Source organism: Piliocolobus tephrosceles, chromosome 5, assembly GCF_002776525.5.
Source record: "Piliocolobus tephrosceles isolate RC106 chromosome 5, ASM277652v3, whole genome shotgun sequence".
Lineage (NCBI taxonomy): Eukaryota > Metazoa > Chordata > Mammalia > Primates > Cercopithecidae > Piliocolobus > Piliocolobus tephrosceles.
In genome coordinates, this window is record NC_045438.1 from 112,516,038 (window position 1) to 112,539,283 (window position 23,246).

The following is a 23,246-nucleotide window of genomic DNA, read 5'->3' on the forward strand; positions in this document are numbered from 1 at the left end:
TTTCAGAAGCCTTAAATATTTCCTTTACCTAAGGAACTTCTGTTTGTCCTAAGTACCCCACACAAATATCATTTGCATTGAGAAGACTTTGTTGTTCATTATTTTTAACTACTCATTACAGTAAAAAGCAAAAAGTGATATCATTGTCCAAGCTTCTGCCATCCCACACCTGACTACACCCACTGCTTCTGACTCGTCTTCCCACGTCCACCTTTATCACTTCTTTAACTCAATTTCTACATAACTACTAGGATAGTCTGTTGAAGATGTAAATGGAATCTTGTCATTCCCTTCCTTCATACCGTTTGGTGATTTACTACTGGGCATGCATTGAAACACAGGCTTCTTAATGTGATGTGCAAGGTACCACTGATCTGGCCCCAGCATTTCTTTCTAACTCCATCTACCCCTTTTTGATCTCCCTCTTTCTTATTACATTTCCATGAAAACCCAAGACATATTTCAAAAATTTTAAGTAAGTACAATAGTAGTAGAGTTCAAATATCTTGTACATGTTTCTAAATTTTCCTGTTGATCCTTAATCCTAATGATTTTTGTCAGCATCAAGATTAAATAGATTATATTCAGTTCTAGGGAACTCAATAAGTTTTTGTCACGTCAGTTTTTAAAAAATCTTAAATTCCTCAGCCACAAAATTTTACATACCTTTTCCAGTATTGTATACATGGTTTTATTTACAACATTTTTGAAAAGACAAAAAAATTAAGTCATGACAAACAGATCAATGAATGCTAGGGATTTGAAGACAGGGACAAGGTGTGTCTATAAAGAGGCAGCATGAGGGAGAATTTTGGGATGATTGAACTGTTCTGGATCTTGACTGTGGTGATGGTTAGATGAATCTATATATGTGTTAAAATGTATAGAAGTGTATATGAAAAAATGTCAAGTATACTGCCTGATAATCTAAAACAAAATTTTAAAAATATTTGAACAATTTAAAAGGTTGATTTTTATAAAGAAACATGAAGGGTCCATGGTTTCCAAAGGTGAGAATTTTCCTAGAACAGATGCCGTGTATTTAAGGAATAAAAAAGAAAGTTTAGAAAAGTTTTGTTTTTTTTTTCTAAGAAGAGCAAAGAAACAACAATGAATACCAATATACTGCTCTTCCTCTTGAGTACCACTCAACCTTCATCAATTAATTTTAGATGTTCAGATATATGAGTGGCTTTTTTTGTTGCAAGGATCAATTTTTCTACCTTTTTCCCTAGACAAAACAAATTGGAGGAAGCCCTGTTATTTTCTGGACAATTCACAGATGCCCTACAGGCTCTCATTGATTGGTTGTATAGAGTTGAACCCCAGCTGGCAGAAGACCAACCTGTTCATGGAGACATTGATTTAGTGATGAATCTGATCGATAATCACAAGGTAATGTTATCTGGGGCATTTTTATCTTGTTTGATTATTCTGAATGTACAAGGAAATATAAACCATTTAAATTAGCTTTTAAAATCAGGAGACTATAGAACATATGACATAACAGTCTTTATTTTTGAAATATGTGTCTGTTTGAGCAGAACCTGGAAGCTACCTTTAAAAGTGATGGGGAAATATTATTTAGTGTCAGTGAAATACTTTTGTTTTTAATTACTGGATCTAAAACCATTTTAGAACTTGGAAAGTGATTTCATTCTCTGGTACTTTAAAGCAGATTTCAAGAATGTTTTACTATCTTTAGTTATGCACTTAAACAATTATGTAATAAAATTTAAAATCATTCATTCAGTGACCTGACACTAAGTTATTGCATAAGTGTGTAGATTTGTGACATGATCCGTGGGGGTCATGACCAACTGCTTTTAAAAATATGGAACCAAAACTGTTTTAACCTTGCCCCTTGAACTATAGCAATTTATGAGTCAGCAGCATGTGCTATGAGGGATTTGATTATTGTTTACTTCAAGAAAACTGGCTTTCTTGAAATATCCTGATATATTTATGTTAAACTGTCGTGTCATGTAAATCAAAGGTAATATTCAAGGTGTCCAGCTAAGTGTAAGGTCCTAAATTATGATCAAATCATATAAAACAACTTAGCCTGGAAACAATATGAAGCATAGTACTAATGTAGAATAGTTATGTTGTAGTTGACTTTGTATAAAAACGTCTTACATCACTCTACTTGAATTCATCTTGTATTTCCTCTGTCTGGTGTTTGAGTTCAGAAAACTTATTTCATTTATAATGTTCTCTTTATACTGGTTATGCTATTTTGATCTTACCATTCTTTTTAAAATAGTCTTATTACATATTTGTTTTCCCTTTTTTCTTTCTATTCTGTCGTTATACCCATTAAAGAGTTTGTTATACTCGAAAAGTGAAACAAACCAAATTAAAATAAAATAAAAGAATAAATAAAGAACAATGGTTAGGTCTACAAAAGCTAAAAATTTAAAAATTACATGGCTTTGCTTATATTGAAATAAATATTTTGTGTATGGTTAATACTTCTCTATTTTCTGGCATTTATTCAATGAGTAATAAATAGCGTAATGTTACTTTTTACATAAATGCCATTTCTGTAAACTCACTGTCTAAATATTTAGTACTCTAGGTAATTGCCAGATCTTTTATATATTAAAGGTCATCAAGAATGAATAAATCATTTAGCGTTAGTAATACAAATAGAAGGCTCAAGAAGTTCAAGTATGCAAAATGCTTTGGAAAGTCTACCGAAAACTATTGGACTAGTCCTATCATAAATGGAATATTTAAATACTGTACCATATGCACATGTGTTTATGTGTGTGTGTGAATGTGTGTATTGGTGTATATGTGCGCATTTGTATCTATCTGCAGGCATATCTCATAACTGTTAGAGTTGAATCCGTCAAATAATTAATCACTTTTGTGATAGGCTCACTTTTGTGAATGATCTGAGAGTATCAGAATAGAAACCTATAGATAAGGCCAAATGGTAATATTCGTTTAGGATGATTTTTTAAAAAACTCATTAATTTTGTTGTGACAGAGTGTTGGTTATTAATGTTTGAAAGATCTAGTTGCATACACAGATTCTTGGATCAAAAATAAAGAGCACTGGGCTCACTTCTTAGATCAGTCTGTGGCCAAAATAAATCAATTTAATTTCTGGCACATCAAAGTTTGTCAAAATTAGGCAGAAAAAAAAAAAAAAAACCCAGAAACTTTTCCTCTAAGGTGAAAGACAGGGATTTAAGCCTCTAAAATTTGACATTATGAGTTAGTACCTAATATATTATGAAAGACCAAGGAGTTTTATAGGAGTAAGGGACCGTCTGCCAACTTCCTTTGGAATTCCCTGCCATTATCTCTAAGAACTCCGTGGTACACACATCAGGATTGTTTAGTCCTCTCTTAGCTTCTTAGATACATCTCTTAAAGTGGTGCCGAAGCCAGCATCACTTGGAATTCACACTAATTATTTGAGAGGAATTGGGACACCATATTAAAGAATCATTAAAAAAAGGAATTTGATGCGTTGTTTTATGAAATTGAAATAAAGAAGGCTGGCTGCCATTATTTAAATCCAATATGTCATTTTAAAATAAGATAATCTTGTTTTCTCACGAGAATGTGACAGGACTGAACAAATTTATACCAGACAAATTTGTATACAATTTATACAAATTTATACATTCTTGATGGTGCTCAAATAGGAGCAGTGTGTCGTTTATCTTCTGAAGATGCTGCCAGAAATATGGTTATTAAACTTTAGGTCTTAGATATCTGTACATGATGTTATGTGCACATATATATCTCGAACAGTATGTGTTGCTGTTTTGGTTTGGTAATTAAAAATAATTTTTCAAAATATGGTCTTCTTAGGCCTTCCAAAAAGAGTTGGGGAAGAGGACCAGCAGTGTGCAGGCCCTGAAGCGCTCAGCCCGAGAACTCATAGAAGGCAGTCGGGATGACTCCTCCTGGGTCAAAGTCCAGATGCAAGAATTAAGCACACGCTGGGAGACCGTGTGTGCACTTTCCATATCAAAGCAAACACGGTTAGAAGCAGCCCTGCGTCAGGTAAAAACCATGTAAATGAGAACTGGGTGTAGTGGGAAAAGTATTGAAACCTCAACAAGAACTATTCTAGTAAAAAACTGAGTAAACTGTGAGTAAAAAACCTCGTTTCTCAATCAGGATAGTCTGAAGAAGGAAATTCTAATAGCATCATTGCCTTGATCCTTCTCCCACCCTCCCCCATGAATTTAAATTACTGCTAGAGGGAGGCATTCTAATCTTCACATAGAAGTGCTGCTTGAGTAATGTTTCAGCTTGGAAGTATGATGGACTGCCATTCATCTAAAATCATCTAAAATCAAGTTGTTAAAGTGGTAATTTTTTCTTCATATAGGCCTTTTTTTATATATTAGGTGTTTTCTTATTTTTAAAATATGTATATCTTTATCTTCTTAATGGGAGTAATGAAGCAATTTAAATTTAAAACTTTTTTTTTTTTCATTGAAAGGATGAATCCACTATACAGTTCTGTAAATTGTGCTAACAGGCATATTTGGGAATTTTGTTTGGTGTGTGTGTGTGTGTATGTGTGTGAACTCTTAGGCAGAGGAATTCCACTCGGTGGTACATGCCCTCTTGGAGTGGCTGGCTGAGGCGGAGCAAACCCTGCGTTTCCATGGTGTCCTCCCAGATGATGAGGATGCTCTCCGGACTCTCATTGATCAGCATAAAGTGAGTAATATATAAAAGCTAAGTAAAGCTAAATTAGAAAATCAAAGCAGGGAAAATAGACTCACAATTACAAATATCAACTGCGTGAATATTTTCCTTCCTGAGAAATACTTAAACACCTGGTACATTTGAGAGTGTCCTTCTGTCCACCTTGCTTACATATGTATGCCCCCGTGCACCCACACACATGTATGTGTACCTGTCTTTTTATGTTTCCTTTTTAGGGAAGGTAGTTATTCTGTTTCCTATCTCAAAGAAGCATATTGATTTATCTAGGCTTTTTGGCTTTTGACCAAAATTGGTTGATATTATTGCAGTCATTATGTGGGTTTCAAAAATAAAACTTCTTTAATGGGCAGTTTGGCATTTGTAAAATTATACCTGTAGGATTGTAAATTAGTAATTTTGCCCTTTGTAAACAAGACACACAGGTAATTTAATAACTCACCTTTAAATCTATTTTTAAGCCTCCGCTGCTTCTGTTCTTAATCAAGAGCCTTTTAAATCCTTTTTAGAAGTAACCTATAGTATACCTTAAAAATTTTAAAAATGAATTCCACAAGCCAATATTCTGTTGAATAACTAACCAAGTCTAAATCTGGCTATTGAGTTTTCAAATCAAGATCTTTCCTGTGACAATGCATGAAACTTGCCAAAACCCTTCAGACAGTGATCCAGATATCTCTGAACAGATGTTTTTTAACCTTTGACTCAAAAAGTCAGGAATTTGAAATGGTAACACTCAATGTAGTGTTGATGTCAGCATTTCCTATTAACTTTAAAGGATCTTTTTAACACCAGTAAATAATTTTGTCTTTTGAGATCAGGCTGGAAATACATCATTAATTTTAGTGTAGCATGGATTACATCATCTGTAGAGACTTGCTATTTTAATTAATACCCTCTATCAAAGATAGGTTGCTGAATCTATAGCAATGAAATATTGCCATGTCATTTAAAAAGTGGTGCAAGCTTTCATAGCATTTTCTGGAAGAATGAAATGCTATATACACCATTTAAATTTGAAGCTAGAATATAAGAAGAAGACAATTACATCAAATTTATTATAAATTTTTGAGTCCATTCAACATTTTGAAAATGTAGTTTATATTATATTACTGTGGGCTTACTGTCAGCCAGCATTGAGTTCTATTAACATACTTAGGTTTGGGTCTCAGAGTAGCAATAAATATTTGCTGGACACCACTTAAAGCCCATCGTGCGTATCTAACACCCTACAGAAAGGAGCCTATTTGTGGTATCACCACTCTCACAGGACCAGGAAACCTCCAGGAGGCAAGTATCCAGAGCAGAGGTAGTGGTTTTTACAACAAATTATTTTTAAATAGCATAAAATTACCTGTAATTTTATAAAGCATTTCTTAATAATGTTTTGCAGTAACACTATTCATTCTTTTCCATCTCTACTGTTTCCCTTCACACATTCACCATTCACCAAAGAAAAACAGAATATTTAATTTCTTAACACTAGGACTAGAGACTTCTTAGTATAATCCAGTTTCTAAAAACGGCAGGCTTTCCCACATGAGAACAAACCAGTAAGGTGTAAGGTTCAGACTAGGTTGGAAGGGCATAGAATTCAGTGGAATGTTGACAGTCCAGTCTACCAAATAGGTGTAGAAGTGATTGAGAGTACATTATTTGTATCAGCTGTTCTCTGGGGGATACACAGATGTTAGATTAGCCTATTTTTTCCTCTTCCTTATAATGTTGCAGTTTTTAACTTTTTTCATTTAGGAGGATCTGTATTGAAAAAATGATAATTTTTTAAGTTATAATATTTAAAAAGTAGGTCATGTTATCAGAGTGTACCATCAATTGAAACTTGACTCCATTATAGTAAACTTGTAAATAAAAGGTCTAGAAAGCATTTATTCAGTAAATCACATGCTATTTTGAACCGATTACTGGGAACATAAAAATGAATAAAACACAGTCTTTTAATCTTGTGGACCGAACAGTCTAATACAGCAAAATGCCAGAGTAGGAGGTATGTCACAGAGCTGCTTCACAGAAGTTAAAGACAAAAGGCCACTTATATTAGAGTAAAACATATAAACATATTATATAAATTTAAATTCAGAGAGTACATGTACATGTTTGCTACCTGAGTATTTTGAGTAATAGTAGAGACTGGACTTCTTTTGTACCAGTCATCCAAATATTAAACACTGTACCCAATAGGTAATTTTTTTAATTTTTCAACCCTCAGGCCCCTTTTATCCTCCATGCTTTTTGGAGTCCTCAGTGTCTATTATTTCCATCTTTATGTCCATGTGTTCCCATTGTTTGGCTCCCATTTATACATGAGAATATGTGATATTTGATTTTCTGTTTGAGTTACTTCACTTAGGACCAGCTCCATGCGTGTTGCTGCAAAGTACATGATTTCATTCTTTTTTATGGCTGCATAGTATTCCATGGTGTATATATACCACATTTTTTTTATCTAATCAACTGTTGATGGACACTTAGGTTGGTTCTGTGACTTTGCTATTATGAATAGTGCTGGAATTAACATATGAGTGCTGGTGTGTTTTTGATACAACAATTTCTTTTCCTTTGGGTAGATACAGAGTGGTGGAATTGCTGGGTCAAATGGTAGTTCTAATTTTAGTTTTTTGAAATATATCCATACTGTTTTTCATAGACATTGAACTAATTTATATTCCACTAACAGTGTATAAGCACTCCCTTTTCTCAGCATCCACATCATGTGTTGTTTTTTCACTTTTTAGTAATAGTTATTCTGACTTGTATAATATGATATCTCAGGGTGGCTTACATTTGTGTATGTCTGATAATTAGTGATGCTGAGCATTTTTCTTGTGTTTGTTGGCTGCTTGTATGCTTGTATTTGTTCTTTTGAGAAATGTCTGTTCATGTCCTTGTCCCAGTTTTCGGTGGAGTTGTTTGTTGTTTTCTTGTTGAGTTGTTTGAGTTCCTTGCAGATTCTGGATTCTAGTCTTTCTTCAGAGGCATGATTTGCAAATATTTTCTCCCATTCTGTAGCTTAACTGTTTACTCTGTTGATTCTGTCTTTTACTGTGCAGAACTTTTTTATTTAATTAAGTCCCATTTGTCTATATTCATTTTTGTCGCATTTGCTTTTGGGATCCTTGTCATAAATTATTTGCCTAGGCCAATGTCCAGAAGAGTTTTTTCTAGGTTTTCTTGTAGTATTTTTTATCATAAAACACCTATATTTCAAAGTGAACACCCCTCTTCACATAGTGTGAGTAGTATGGGCATCATCGATGTCTACGGCCTCTGACACTCATTGTATAATCAAGTAATTGCTCTTGGTGCAGGGGTCCAGAGAGACTGGGGTGTCTGCAGATCTCTGACATTCTATATGAGATTTTGGAAGCATGTCGCATTTTTAAAGGCAAAGATTCTCAATTTGTAATCCCATTTTCAGAGTTCTATGATCTATTTATCTATGGATATAGTTCTGATGGTAGAAAGTACTATTATGTATGTGAGACATTTGTAAAACATTTATTTGAAAGATCATCCTTGAGGATTTCAAGGCTTTGTTCATTCTGCTTGCTCAGAGGGACTTGCTAGAACCACTAGAACTGCCAGAACAGAGGAGAGTGCCTCTTACTGGCATCTTAAAGGGACAGTTCTCATATGGGCTGACCTGCTGTCAGGCTCACTCTCTCCAACCTCCCCCTCACTTTTTACTGCCTGGACACTTTGGGCCCTGTCTCCCGTACCCCCAAACATTTATATTTCCTTACCCAGTCTTCTCTCTACTTTGTACTTTTTCATTCATGCTCCTATATTTCCTGGCATAGTTAATGCTGTTTTAAATATTAACCCCCTTATCTTATTTGTTAGAACTTATTTTTGGTCAATCAATATTGTTTCTATCTCTAGCAATACTGCCTCTCCCAATGCTATTCTCCATTAATAATATAATTATATCCAAATTTTGGAGAGTTATTTTTTGTATAATACATTTTTAAAGCATGAAATATCCTATCAAGTTGGCCCTCTGTATGCAAATATTCAAAAATAAAATAGTTAAAAATATTCCAAAATAAAATGGATGGTTGCATCTGTGCTGAAGATATACACACTTTTTTCTTTGTCATTATTCCCTAAACAATACCATAACAACTATTTACAATTATTTACATTGTATTAGGTATTATTAGTAATCTAGAGATGATATGAAGCATATGGGGAGGATGTACTTAGGTCATATGCAAATACTACATCATTTTATATGAGGGACTTGAGCATCCTTGCATTTTATTATGCACGGTATCCTGGAACCAACTCCCCATGGATACCAAGGGATGACTGTACTTGTATTTTAAAGTACATATTAGAAAGTATTTTTTCTATTTTGTCCCCTTTTCCTCCCCAATTAGTAAATGATTTCCATTGTGAATAAACCAATTGAAGTTTTTGCTTATTTGTTTAATTCTGGCAATCAAACAAATGTCACCAGTGTTTTGTTTTCAGCCAATGCCAACAGTTAATTGAAGTCTTTGTTTCTGCTGTAGGAATTCATGAAGAAACTGGAAGAAAAGAGAGCTGAACTAAATAAAGCCACCACTATGGGCGACACCGTTTTGGCTATCTGCCACCCCGACTCCATCACCACCATTAAGCACTGGATAACAATCATCCGGGCGAGGTTTGAGGAGGTCAGTGTGTCTCAGATAATCTTCAGAGTAGCAATAGCTTAGAGACGTTGAGGGGTGTGGGAAATTTAGGAATTAAGATACGCTTATGGCCATGGGAAAATGAGACCTCTACATAGAAAATATTCTTGTAAATACGCTTCTTGTATGCGTTACAATCTCTGAAATTCACTTTTCTTTAAAAGGTCAAAGATATTTTGCAGCTATATCCCTGGAAAATTTGAAGGCAAATATTTAGTACACTATATAACATTTTGGCCTCCTTCCACATTGTTTCTGTGGAATAATCCAGCAGTTGGATGGTGTTTCGGAGCAGTATATACTGGTGGAGTGAATTGGTATACATAAAGTGAATTAATTCTGTATTTAATTTTTTTTTTTTTTTGGACAGAGTCTCGATTTATTGCCCAGGCTGGAGTGCAGTGGCGCGATCTTGGCTCACTGCAACCTCCACCTCCCAGGTTCAAGCAATTCCTCTGCCTCAGCCTCCCGAGTAGCTGGGATTACAGGCGCACACCACCACGCCTGGTTAATTTTTTTGTACGTTCAGTAGAGACAGGGTTTCACCAGGTTGGTCAGCCTGGTCTTGAACTCCTGACCTTGTGATCTGCCTTCCTCGGCCACCCAAAGTGCTGGGATTACAGGCGTCAGCCACTGTGCCCTGCCAATATCTTAGCTTTTTACATTTCTACTCTCTGCCACATGGAGTAAGCTTACCTGATCCTTCAGAGAATGCATATTTGAACTCAAATTAGAAAGCAAAAGGAAGCCTGAGTGATTGACATGCATCTTTAAATTCTGAAGATGATGAACATCATCGTGGGCTCTCATATCCTCCTCGAGCTAGATCTTGATGCCACTAATGGAATCTAAAAAGACCAGAAGCATTATGGGTCTAGCCCAGGATGATCCTAATTGTCATTTAAAATTTATTTATTTTATATCACTGCAATTATTTTACTAAGTTGGAGGAAATTCTGAGAAATTTCTGTTTCTCTGACAGGTGCTGGCCTGGGCAAAGCAACATCAGCAGAGATTAGCAAGTGCTCTGGCTGGGCTTATTGCCAAACAGGAATTGTTGGAAGCTTTGCTGGCTTGGTTGCAATGGGCTGAAACTACACTTAGTGATAAGGATAAAGAAGTCATCCCCCAGGAGATCGAAGAGGTGAAAGCACTCATTGCAGAACACCAGGTAAAATAAATATAATCCTAACTCCTGTTAACCATTTTCTCAGATATTTTCTTTCTTTCACTGCTGTACTTCTCAAAACACTGCTTTGTTATTATTTTCACTTCCTCAGACTCCTCAACTCCTTACAATTGTATTTCCAATTCTGTAGCCGCCCTAAAACCTCTCTTTACAGGAACCCTCTGTGACCTATGCAAAACTTTCCTTCTTTGTCCTCTGTGGGGTTATACTCGTGGTATTGTCTCACGTTCACTCCTGCTCTCCCTTTTGCCTTCTTAACGTCAGCTCTCCTTACTCCTTATGTGTTATCCTCAGCTCTCTACTTCCCTCACTTTGCTCCCTCTTTTGGTGATCTCACCCACCTCCACCTCCCTGGCTTCAGTGGGTACCTTGTTTGATTGCTCTGTTTACATTTTTATGTCTTCGAAGATGACTGTCACCACTTGAAATACATCGTATGAAAAAGGGAACATGTTGTCTTTCTTAGAAAAAGCACTTTTCCTGTATATCCTACTTGCTGTAAACTCAAATGATGGGTATCACACTCACTTTGATTTACTTGATTGCTCACAATTTGTTTAATATGCATTTACAAAGAGAAATATTAAGTGTCAGCTCAGTTGGTTAAGCAATTAATGTTGCCATTGTTGTGTGTATGTGTGTATGTGTTTTAAAAGTCTAAGACATCAATGTCTATAATGGCTCTAAGTGTACCAGGTCATATTCCCTGTGATCAGAGGTATTAGAATTCTTCAGTGTGACAAATATTCCAGAAAGGTGTTACTTCACTTTTCCCTTTTGTCTGGGTCTTCTTTTTCCCATCATTTTTCACAGTCTCTGCCTTTCCTCAGCCTTTGCTGCATATTCCAAATATAGGGAGACCTAGTAAATAATAATAATAAGCCCAAGGAGATGAGATAAGCAGTGGCAAGGTAGTTAAACCTTTTAAATACAATGGTAGTATACTTTAACCCAAATAGCTTTTACCATCCTTGGAATAGCCTATTTATGAATATTTTGATATGTCCACATTAAATGTGGATGCAGTATGTCATAATATATCAAAGAACCATCTTTTTTTTTGAGGGGCAAGGTCTCACTCTGTTGCCCAGGCTGGAATGCAATGGCACAGTCATGGCTCACTGCAGCCTCAACCTCCTGGGCTCAAGTGATCCTCCCACCTCAGCCTCCTGTGTAGCTGGGACTATAAGGCACATGCCACCTGGCCTAATGTTTTCATTTTTTGTAGAGACAGGGTTTCACTGTGTTGCCTAATCAAAGCCATCTTAAATATTTCAAATATGTAGGTGAGATGTGCCACAGAAAAGTTCTTCGAAACATCCTAGCTAACTAGTTTCTTTGTAGACAGATGCTCACTAAAGATTCTTCTGAGGAGTTTGGAAGTCTGAGTTTGGTTGGTGCACAGACAGGTTATTTTATTCACATGACTTCTCTCATATGTCCATGTATGTTATTCAACTAAAACAAATTATTTTTATTTTCAGTGCACTCTCTTTACATTTTATATATATATATATATATATTAAAATATATATATATATTTATAAATTTTTTTTTGAGACAGAGTCTCACTCTGTTGCCCAGGCCCGAGTGCAGTGGCACAATCTCGGCTCACTGCAACCTCTGCCTCCTAGGTTCAAGCGATTCTGCTGCCTCAGCCTCCCCAGTAGCTGGAACTACAGGCACGTACTACCATGCCTGGTTAATTTTTGTAATTTTAGTAGAGACGGGGTTTCATCATATTGGTCAGGCTGGTCTCAAACTCCTGACCTCAGGTTATCCACCTGCCTTGGCCTCCCAAAGTGCTGGGATTACAGGTGTGAGCCCACTGCACCCAGTCACATTTTATATTCTTTAAAAATTAGTAAATGCTGCATTATGATGGTTTAGATTTTTTTTTACCCTGAAGATAAAGCATGATGATTTATTCTTCTTAAAAAATAATAACATGGTTCTTTCATCCTTCTGTTTTTAGTTCATTTCTGAAGATGGTTTTCTCTAGTATACTCTTATTTGATTGACATAATTTCTTTCATTTCAGACCTTCATGGAGGAAATGACCAGAAAACAGCCTGATGTTGATAAAGTAACGAAGACCTATAAGAGGAGAGCTGCTGATCCTTCCTCATTACAATCCCATATTCCAGTCTTGGATAAGGGACGAGCAGGAAGTAAGCAGTGATCAATTTCTTTAAAATGTCAATAAACAAGGGAGCTAATTTTATTTTGAGTTATTTGAAATTTGGGGGCAGTTGGTGATTTTACATGAGCACTAGATATCATGAAATGCTTTCTTGAAAGAATACATGTGCTCAAGTATTGTAGAAACTTACTTAAAAATAAAGAAAAAATATGCCCAGGTTTCTATATGTAACTTTATTGTCTTAAAGTGTATCTTTCATATTAGCTAGAAGAAAATTGAAAAAATTTACAATAAGAACGGAAATCATCACCCACTTAGCATTGTCTCATTTTTCTTCTGTTATATATATAACTTTAAAGCTGAGCATAATAAAAATGACTATGACCTGGATAACGTTCATGACTTAGTTGTTCATTGGTGGCCAGCAGTCTGATAGCTTTTGCACATGTTCATGTGACTTCAGGCTCTGTTTACTTCTAGAGCTACTTTAACAACATGACATGACGTTAAAAACAATCATAGTTAGCTTGGAGAAAATTTAAAAGAAACACAATTTGTGTTATATGTTTTATGCATTTCTGAATGGAAATGCATTTTGTGTATTACTTAATTTTTTAATTAAAAAGAAATGATGTCAGAGCTGTTGTAATTACTTATTACACAAGGAGACAAGGTAAACTATTAAGAGCCCTACAGCCAGACTCCTTGGCAGTCTTCAACACTTACCAAACTGAGAAACATAACCCTGGACACATTACTTAAACTCATTCTGAACCTCAGTTTCCTCATCTGTAAAAGGGGATAATTATAACTTCATTGGACTGCAGTGATAATTAAATGAGCTAGTACATATAAAATGCTTAACATACTTCCAGGCATATAGTTAAATGTTCAAGTATTTCTTGTACTGTAAATCTCAGCTGGGACACTTAACATTCTATATGACCCTAGGCCAGTAATTTTTCTAGGTCATATTTAGCCATTTAGTAAGATGAGAAAAATTTGTTAAGGTCATTGTTTTGTGAAGTTGTTGAGACTTGTGGAAAACAGCCAGAAAGCAAGAGGAAACTTTAGTAAGGCAGTATACTTGGTTTGAGACTATGCACAGGAAACATGCAATCTCAGTGGAAAATGGATGTGGGCAAAGGCTGGGGTCCCATACACATGCTGCCATATTTTATTGGCATTTGTGAAGTGGCCTGCTTTGCCTCCTGTGACTGCCCAGTGTCTGCTGCCCTCATCTGCTCTCCCTTTCTGCCTTCTTCTCTAGAAAGGACAGCTGGGTTTGATGTAACTCATTGTGAGATAGTCTCACTGGCCTTTGAGATTTCCTTTAACAAACAGGAGGATCACAGCATGCTTCATTGTCATTGAAATGGCATGAATTTTAAGCTGGAAGATGTTTTAAGTGTAAATTTATTGAGAGAGGTTTCCAGTATTTAAATGCCCTTGTCAAGAGATATTTCTTCAACTTGCATGAACAGTGTGTGATCCTTAATAAGGAAAACAGATTTGGACCTTGACATTATACATCATCTAAATTAGGATACTTTTACTTGTACAAACCCACAATTAAGTTGATGCAGTCTTAGCTAGGAGCAAAAAAGGTCAAGCCTTAAGACATTTCAGAACCCTGGAAACTGCCATCCTAACTAAAGTTATATCTTCACAGGAAAACGCTTTCCAGCATCAAGCTTGTATCCCTCTGGGTCACAGACACAAATTGAAACCAAAAATCCTAGGGTAAACTTACTGGTGAGCAAATGGCAGCAAGTCTGGCTCCTGGCGTTGGAAAGAAGGAGGAAACTCAATGATGCCTTGGACAGGCTGGAGGAGGTTTGGAAATTCGTACCCTCATCACCATGTTGTCATTTGCCCTCATTTCTCGTAACACATTGCCATCGCCAAAATCTTGGTATTTTTTAACTTTTCTGATAATAAGCAAACTCTTGCTATTCGAGTACATTTTTAAATTCCAAAATAAATACCACAAGTATGTGTGATTTTGTGAAACATTGATATACGGGATTTGGATTTAGGGACTCAATAAAGTAAAAAAAAAAAAAGATTATATTTTAACAATCAGAAGCTGATTCCTTAAGAATAAAATCTAACTTGACATAATGTTTGCTGGCCATTCTGCCTGGCAAATATAATCATTGATATTTCAGATCTTTTGATTGTGTGTATTTGATTACCTAAGATTTCAAGTTTTGGATTCTGCAATTGGGAAATTTTTAGAAGCCCTGGGGAGTTAAGAGAATGGCTGATGGTGCAGAGGGAGAGAGAGCAAAGGGTTAGGTAAGTGCTATTGAGGTGGACCTGCTATCCCAGTGAGCATGACTAGTGGTGGTACTTAGAGCCAGACCACCTTTATGACTTTGGCATTAATCAGAAATTTACAGCGTAAGTTTTTTGGAATTTTATTTGTAAAGATAAATCAGTGACAGAAATGAAATACATTTTAAAGCCAAAATGTTTCTAAGTCCCCTTTGCAAGATCATACCTCTTTTTGAAATGGAAAGGATATGTGTACTACCTAGAGAATCATTTAAAAAGTTATTCATTTGTATAATCTATAATTTTAGTACAACATTAACTCAACCAAAATACCTTTTGTCCTTTTCAGCTGAGAGAATTTGCTAACTTTGATTTTGATATTTGGCGCAAAAAATACATGCGATGGATGAATCACAAGAAATCTCGAGTGATGGACTTCTTCAGGAGAATTGATAAAGACCAGGATGGGAAAATAACACGGCAGGAATTTATTGATGGAATCCTTTCCTCAAGTAAGTTTCAAGACAGGTGACTATAACTAATACAATTTTTAAAGGAAAGAAGCACATTTTAAAATTGTGGGTCCAGTGAACTTGTGTTACTAATAAGGCATTGCCTTATAAGTTGCCTAGGAAGTCACTGCCCTTAAAAAAGTGTTTTTTGGTAAAATCTGTGGCTCTGGATTCAGGAACACTCACTACCTGTGTGATCACAGATACGCTGTTCCCTCACTCCACTGAGGCTGAGAACTTGTTAGAATAATAAAGTTAATAATATATGATTCTTAAGGTGTTTTCTGTGTGTGTGTGTGTGTGTTGCCTGGCATATGTGTAATAGGAAGTCAATAAATTCAAGTCCCTTTCTTTTTCATTCTAATTTACATTCTGATCTAACTTTGTCATTAGTAGGAAATTAGAACTCTGTAAAACTTCTTAAGATACTTATCACCTTCTTGTTTGATGGCCCAATCATTTGTATGTGATTTCCCTGACCGATGTTACTAGATGTCATTCTTAAGGTAAATTTCACATAAATTATTCTTTGACTAGTAATTGAACCATATAAAATTGCCAATGTTAAACATTTTCAACCTAAAAAAAACAGCATTTTATATGATTCACCTAAGTAGTAATTAAAGTTAAGAGTATATATAGCTCTTCATTTGCTATGATGTAAATCAGTTTTTTAAAAAGGATTTTAACATGTTTGATCACTGATGATTTAACCAGCCACATTGAGATTAAAATGTGCAATTCAGAATACCTTGAGAAAGAACTAACAAGTCACTACTTATCATTGTTTTCAAAATTTTAGAGTTTCCAACCAGTCGCTTGGAGATGAGCGCAGTTGCAGACATCTTTGACAGAGATGGTGATGGATATATTGACTACTATGAATTTGTAGCAGCCCTTCACCCAAATAAAGATGCATATAAACCTATCACAGATGCTGACAAAATTGAAGATGAGGTACTCATTATCTTTCCATTGCATACAACACTGATAGTATGTTCTGCCAGGATATCATGCACAATTCGTACAATCATTTTATTTTCACTTTAATTGTAATGTCAAAGTTTTAAGGATTCTACTGTGTAATATTAACATTAAAGTAAATATTTCATCATTGTTTTTGGCAGGTGACAAGGCAGGTAGCTAAGTGTAAATGTGCAAAGCGATTTCAAGTTGAACAGATTGGTGATAATAAATACAGGGTAAGTTTTCAAAATAATGTTGTAGTTCCTTTAAAGGACATAAATTGAAATCGGTATATAATTTGATCTCCGTTGTTTTCCAGGGGTCTTATTTATTTATTTTTTACTTCATATCAAAATTTAATGGTATATGAAACTCTTACGTTTAACATTTTAATTTGTATAATGGTAGCCTGCATTTTGCATATTAGGAAATATCTTTGACATCTATATCATGCACATTGCCTTTGAAGAAAAGTTATTCACAAGAAAATACTCAAATCTCACATATTTAGGTTGTTTCATATTATTTTATATTTTATTATGATTAGAGGTAAGTTTTCAGATTTCAAACAAGAAAGCTACTCTAATCCAGAACCACAAAGTTAAAAATATGGACTCACTTTAATAAATAGGAAAAAAGAGGATAATGTCTTCTCCACTTGTGCAGTAATTTTTGCTTTTATTAAAAATCTCAATTAACTTGGTTCACTCTCTTCAAAACAGAAGAACAGTGTGACTTCATTACTCTTTCTCTATTTTTTTTTTCTTTTTTGGAACATCTCTTATATGTAGTAGCTAGATAGGAAATGTGCTGAGTTTCCCCAATACAGTGTGTTACTTATAAATGAAACATTAATTTTATTTTTATACTTCCATATTAAAAAATAGTCATCAATGTATTCAAAACTTTAACTTAAATTTGAAATCCTAAGATTTTCAAAAATATGTGTACAGAAAATAGTCTGATTATTTGGTTTGAAATTGGGACAGATTTCAAACTGGGTGCCTGCACATCTCTAAACTAGATACTACATCCAGAAGCACAGAGTGTGAGTATGTGTGTATGTTCTAGAGTCATACAGAAAGTTTCCTGTTGAACTAATTGTGTCTTTCTTCCATTTTTCATTTTTATCAGTTCTTCCTGGGAAATCAGGTATAAACCAGTGGAATGTATTCTCAAGTTCCTGATGATTTTTTTTTTAACTTTAATTCATAGTCATTAAAGCTTGCCATGGCCAATCTTTCCCATGCTGTCTCCCTAGCTACTACATTGTTGGTTGGCGTGGTGTTTCTGTAAGCGCTATATGGGTCCTTGATCCAGGATTCCTTTTTGCCTTGTGTCTTAAATGAGGAGATTACTTTTAAGCAAACCAGATAATGAATTGTAGCTTGGCTTGCTACAATGTTACAAATGCAATTTTTAATTCTCATTTTTGATAATATGGGCATATATTTTATGCTAATACTCATTGGAACACAAATTTGATTCTCCACACATCTCTGTGTTAGGCTCATTGATGTTTAACTATTTAGGACATACGGTCTATAGTAGCCCAGGAGGATCAGCCTCAGGCAGTGACACGGGAAGACAGAGAGCCAAAAGGTCTCCTTGGCACTCAGCCGCAAGTAACCAGTTCTCTCCAAAGAAGCTATTTGCCATTTGTTCAAAATCACTGATTTTTGGGGATTGGCATCCTCAGAGTAGAAATGTTAACTCCGTAGGCTTTAAGTAATATTCCTTTTGAGGAAAGTTATTGCTGTAACATATGCAGAATCTTAAAGTCACATTTTATGCCATCTTGATCAAATATTTATATTGGCACTTAAGTCAATATAAAATGTTTACGTTGACATTTAAGTCAGTATGAACTGTCTAGTGGCACTACATCATGATCAGAATTTTGAAACTAAAGACAAGAGATACTCTGTTTTGATTTAAACATGTTCATGAGTTTTTTTTTTTTTTAACTTTATACTTTGGAAACAACCATGCTATCTATAGTACCTGACCATATTACATTAGATATGACTCTGCCACTCCGTTTTAAAGCCATATTACATCTCAAGCTTCAAATTATCTATTACCTTCATTTATTGCAAGCAAATAATTTATTTTTAAAACTTCCATTATTTATGATATAAAACATAAAATGTTACTTTTCCGTCCTTGCAATTTTTGGAGTCAGCAAATGAGAGAGCATCTTTTATTTGCAGAGAGGATGAGAGAAATACTTACCTCAAAAGGTTTTACTCACTGAAAGCACAGTCAGCAACATTAGTCTGTTTTCTCTTGTCTTGTGATTTGGTTATTGGGAAAATTTAGAGAAATTCTGAAGACAGTGTTAGTTGTCTGGAGAATACCTTATTAAAATAGAAAATTATTTGTATTTATTACACTTGAAATATCATCTCTATAAGGAACTTTTAGTTATTTCCTTATAACTTTTGAGTATAATCTTGAACCAAAATCATCTAGTCCCATTATCTGGTTCCTTAAGGGTAATTTTCTTTAAATCCCCTCCTTTCCCTTTGCTTATTAGCAGCACCCAATTTTTTCTAACAAAATAAATTGACACTTTTATTTTTAAATTTTAATTAACATTTCGGGAACAACTATAGGAAAGTTTAAGTCTCAATGTTTAAGAAAAAAGATTTAGAAATAGTGGTTTTTAAAAGTTTGATGGAAAAACACGAGTTCCTGCTGGTACATTTTATATGCTTTCTAGGTCCTTCTGAGTTTTAGGATCCCGAGGGGTTTGGTTGGTATTGTTTTTGGGTTTTCTTCTTGAAACTCAATATTAAAACACTAAAAAGTAGCAGATTTTTTTCTACTTAGAGTTTTCTGCTTATCCATAATGAGCCCAAATAAAGTCACAATTGTATGTTACCTGCTTTACAAAGAAGCCATTTATGTTTAATTGACTGTTCATTTTGCTTTCTTGTCTGCTGGGATAACAACCATGAAATTTAGTCTGGTAGTTTTTATGAGTTGGACATGAACCTATTAGAAATGATTTAAAGTATCAAATCATTTCTCACAGGCTTTCAAAACATAAACCTATGATCAGAAACATGGAATCTAGATATTTATTCAGGACTTGCAGAATTTGTGGCATATCTACATTATTGGAGATCTATTGAAAGGGCAAGAAAAAGATGATTGCCTCTTAGGATCAACAATTATGGTACAGACAACTGTGAGAGAAACCTTTTAGATTTGGCAGCCATATAATTAATAATGTGTCATTGGCTATTCTAATATTACAGTAATCTAAAATGGCATATTAACCCAGCCTTTAACAAATTGGTTTACCAGATCATTAGGGATGCAGAAATTTTAGTTGACTGTAAAATTTGTGCGAGTCATACTCATTTACTTTATTCTTAAGTCAAAACTGCTCTTAGAGAAAACAAAATGAGTTTATAAAGATTTCTCACAGATTTCAGTGGAAAGCAGTTTTACTGTAAGAGATAGTTTTAATGAAGAATCAAAGCTTATTAAATTTTTCTTAGAATCATCTTATTTTAGATAAGCCCTGGGCAAGTGGGCCAATGCTTACTTTCATGGCTATGTTTAATTCCTAGAAACATTTTTAAATTACTGCCTTACTAATATTGTTTCTGTCATAAGAAAGAAAAATACTTTTTGGACCAAAGCTTTGATAGTATACTTGATAACCTTTGTAATCTTTTTTTTTTTCAAACTGTTTCCTTTGGGCTAAATCAGCATGCAGCTGTCTAACGCAAATCATTACAAACCCCCTTTTCTGAGATTTTACTAATCGCTACGAACTAAGCAAGAAATTAAAGTCGGTTGCTTTAGCTCCTGCAAATTGCACATCATCCTACAGTTTAGAATTATTATTGACAACTAGAGGTTCTTTCTTTCTTCACTGAACAGTTTGGAGACTCCCAGCAACTGCGACTGGTCCGGATCCTGCGGAGTACTGTGATGGTTCGTGTTGGAGGTGGATGGATGGCACTTGATGAGTTCTTAGTGAAAAATGATCCTTGCAGGGGTAAGGAGATGCTTATCATGATAACATCATGAAAGTATTTCAATTTTATATTATTTTCCAGCACCAAAACATACTGGGCATAATTTTGGTCATTTATTCCAATAGTGAATGTTTCACATTGGTCTGTCAGCCTAAAGTTCCCAAAGAACCTGTGGCAGTCATGTAAACCATGTTCTTCTCATTTTTTTTTTTTTTTTCTTCTTCTTCTGGATGAATATGGTGGGCAGGAAATACTAGAATCCATTTTCTTTAGGAGACTTTTATATCTATGATTTTCCAAACAATTACACCAACCAAGGAAAGGATTTTGTCTATTATTACATAGCAAAGTAAGAGAAAAGAAAATTGGGGCGATGAAGACTGAAAATACTGGATAATAAAAGTTTAAAGGTCAAAGTTTTTATGAAATGAAGGGCAGGTGAGGAAAGCCGTAATTAAAAAATGTTTAAATAATAATCCAATGCTAACTTGACTCTTTGAAGTTGCAGATTAGAACATTAAAAATATAAACATATAATACTATAGCTCTCTACATATCTTCCAGCCCAAGTCCTAAGTTAGCTTTTAGTTTTTCTGTTTTCAGATCCTTCTGTCAATGTTTAAGTTCTTAACCAATTAATGTTACACGTGGTCATTTGATTGCAATTTCTAATTAGGTACCATTTACTCAGTAGGCCCATTTTTCTTCCCCTCCCACTCCCCCCCAAAAAAACCCAATAAAATTGTTATAATTTTCTTTAACCTGTGAGCTCACTGTAATCCTTTTCAGCAAACAGCAAATGTTCATGTCAGTGCTGCCTCCTTCGGCTACCCAAGTGGGAGCCTAGGTTTCCTCCTGTAGGTCCTCTTGATTTTGGTGATGGTGTCACCATCTGGTACACATAGACATATCAGAGTCATCAGGCTTCTCTGCCAAGGCCACCATGGATTGTTATACAATCATATTGCAGTAACCCTGCTCTCTCCTGACCAAAGACACACCTGTGAGAGAAGTAAAAGAAGAACAAAAGCTCCTGTTTGTTGTATATTTTGAAAATAATGTAACCTAAGGTGAAATGCATCTCCGTTTATGAAGAAATCAGAACACATTGTGTTCTGTTGGGTTGCTTATGAAGGTTAGCATGGCTGTGGCACAGTCTTCCAAATACATTTTTCTTATTGAGCCAGTTCTTTGAGTGCTTCTTTTCCTGATGCAACTTTTCTTCTAAAATGTGTGCTAAAGGCCGGATCTGAGCACCCTTTGCATATTCAACTACTGTACTTTGTTTTCTTCTTCTGCTAACAGTATTCTTTAATGTGATTGGTATCCTGTGTCATTTTTTCTAGTTCATCATCATGGGAGTAAAATGTTACGTTCGGAATCAAACTCTTCAATTACTACTACTCAGCCTACTATAGGTTGGCAACCTCTCTCTTTGCCTCTCCCCTCTTTCCTTTTCTCTTTCCTACTTTTCCATTCTTGCTTCAGTCATTTGTTTTAAAATAACATGCTTCATCCATCGCGTATGGCTTAACTCATATCCAACTGAGCTGGTGCTTCCAAATTTAAAGTCTGAAAATTTGATGCACTTTGGTTGTGTTACAAATGCAGGTGTTATAAGTGATCAAACACATGCTAACACGTTGCTCATCGGGTTCTTGTGGAGTGTTCTCCGTGTGCATATGTGTTTGTATGAGTGCTGCATCACTGATTACCTCACAGATCCTTGGGTCTGGTGTTTGTTACTGCATGTTGGTAAAACAGTTTTTCAAGGCATAAAATAAAAATACTAGCTGCCTCATTTAAGTGAAAAACCCAGAAGTTTATATGTTGTCATCATGACTAACAAGCCATCATTCATTCTGTGTAATTATATTGTTTAATTAATCCCAATGTTGAAATACTGGCATTCTCTTTACGTCAATAGTACATGCAAAAGACACAGTCCCTGCCTTCCTGGTCTGTCTTCTCAGTGTGGTGAGAGGGTGATGAAACCATGTGGGCATCAGTAGCTGATGGATTAATGATATTTTAGCATGAGCTTTCCATTTTCATGCTGACACTTTCTTTAATAGTGGTTATTCTTGCTGGTGTCTAGTATTAGAATAAGCACACTTTATTTTTTCCTCCCCAAACTCACCTGTATCCAAAAGGAATGCATTGTAAAGGAATGCATTTAACTTTTTGTTATGCTGAGTTGGAGTTGGCATGGCAAAAAGATGTTCTTGAAATTCTCAACGTGATCTCTGGTGCCAGGTGGCTGTTCTTCCCATAAACGATTGAGTGCCTCTTATTTTCCTTCTTTTCTTTGTGTGCATTGTTGTGTGTGTGTAAACCAGCCAAAGGAAGGACAAACATGGAACTACGTGAGAAGTTCATTTTAGCAGACGGTGCCAGCCAGGGTATGGCTGCTTTCCGACCCCGAGGCCGAAGATCCCGGCCATCATCACGAGGCGCTTCACCCAACAGATCCACTTCTGTGTCCAGCCAGGCTGCACAGGCGGCCACCCCACAGGTCCCTGCCACCACCACACCCAAGGTAAGACTCAGGGATGAAGACTTTTCCTCCCCCTTTGCAATCAATTTCCCAAGTAGACTTTTGAATGTTCTATTTAGGGCCCTAGAATTTGTAGGACCAGCTGTCTCCATTTGTGCACCTTCTCACAATATAGAAAATACAGGATTTTTTAAAAATATGCTTTTGCCTAGTGCCTCACATAGAGGTGATCTATTTAGGGAGCCTTTGTGATCTTCCAG

The 23,246-nt window shown here is 35.4% G+C and overlaps 1 protein-coding gene across 7 annotated transcripts in view; it reads left to right on the plus strand.

Annotated features, from left to right (window-relative positions):
• The window catches only part of DST (dystonin), a 501,678-nt gene that overhangs the window by 473,068 nt on the left and 5,364 nt on the right, over nucleotides 1-23,246 (plus strand). For 4 of the 7 annotated variants that reach the window (XM_031935627.1, XM_031935628.1, XM_023222949.1 and 1 more), the window contains 13 exons: nucleotides 1,236-1,395; nucleotides 3,835-4,029; nucleotides 4,570-4,698; nucleotides 9,240-9,383; nucleotides 10,384-10,572; nucleotides 12,632-12,761; nucleotides 14,406-14,569; nucleotides 15,363-15,525; nucleotides 16,328-16,482; nucleotides 16,653-16,727; nucleotides 17,626-17,643; nucleotides 20,392-20,509; nucleotides 22,829-23,028. In XM_031935627.1, coding sequence (XP_031791487.1) covers nucleotides 1,236-1,395; nucleotides 3,835-4,029; nucleotides 4,570-4,698; nucleotides 9,240-9,383; nucleotides 10,384-10,572; nucleotides 12,632-12,761; nucleotides 14,406-14,569; nucleotides 15,363-15,525; nucleotides 16,328-16,482; nucleotides 16,653-16,727; nucleotides 17,626-17,643; nucleotides 20,392-20,509; nucleotides 22,829-23,028 — 1,840 coding nt within the window. Of the gene's footprint in view, nucleotides 1-1,235; nucleotides 1,396-3,834; nucleotides 4,030-4,569; nucleotides 4,699-9,239; nucleotides 9,384-10,383; nucleotides 10,573-12,631; nucleotides 12,762-14,405; nucleotides 14,570-15,362; nucleotides 15,526-16,327; nucleotides 16,483-16,652; nucleotides 16,728-17,625; nucleotides 17,644-20,391; nucleotides 20,510-21,835; nucleotides 21,908-22,828; nucleotides 23,029-23,246 lie in introns of all 7 variants that reach the window. The other 3 variants (XM_031935626.1, XM_031935629.1, XM_031935630.1) reach the window with 1 other exon arrangement.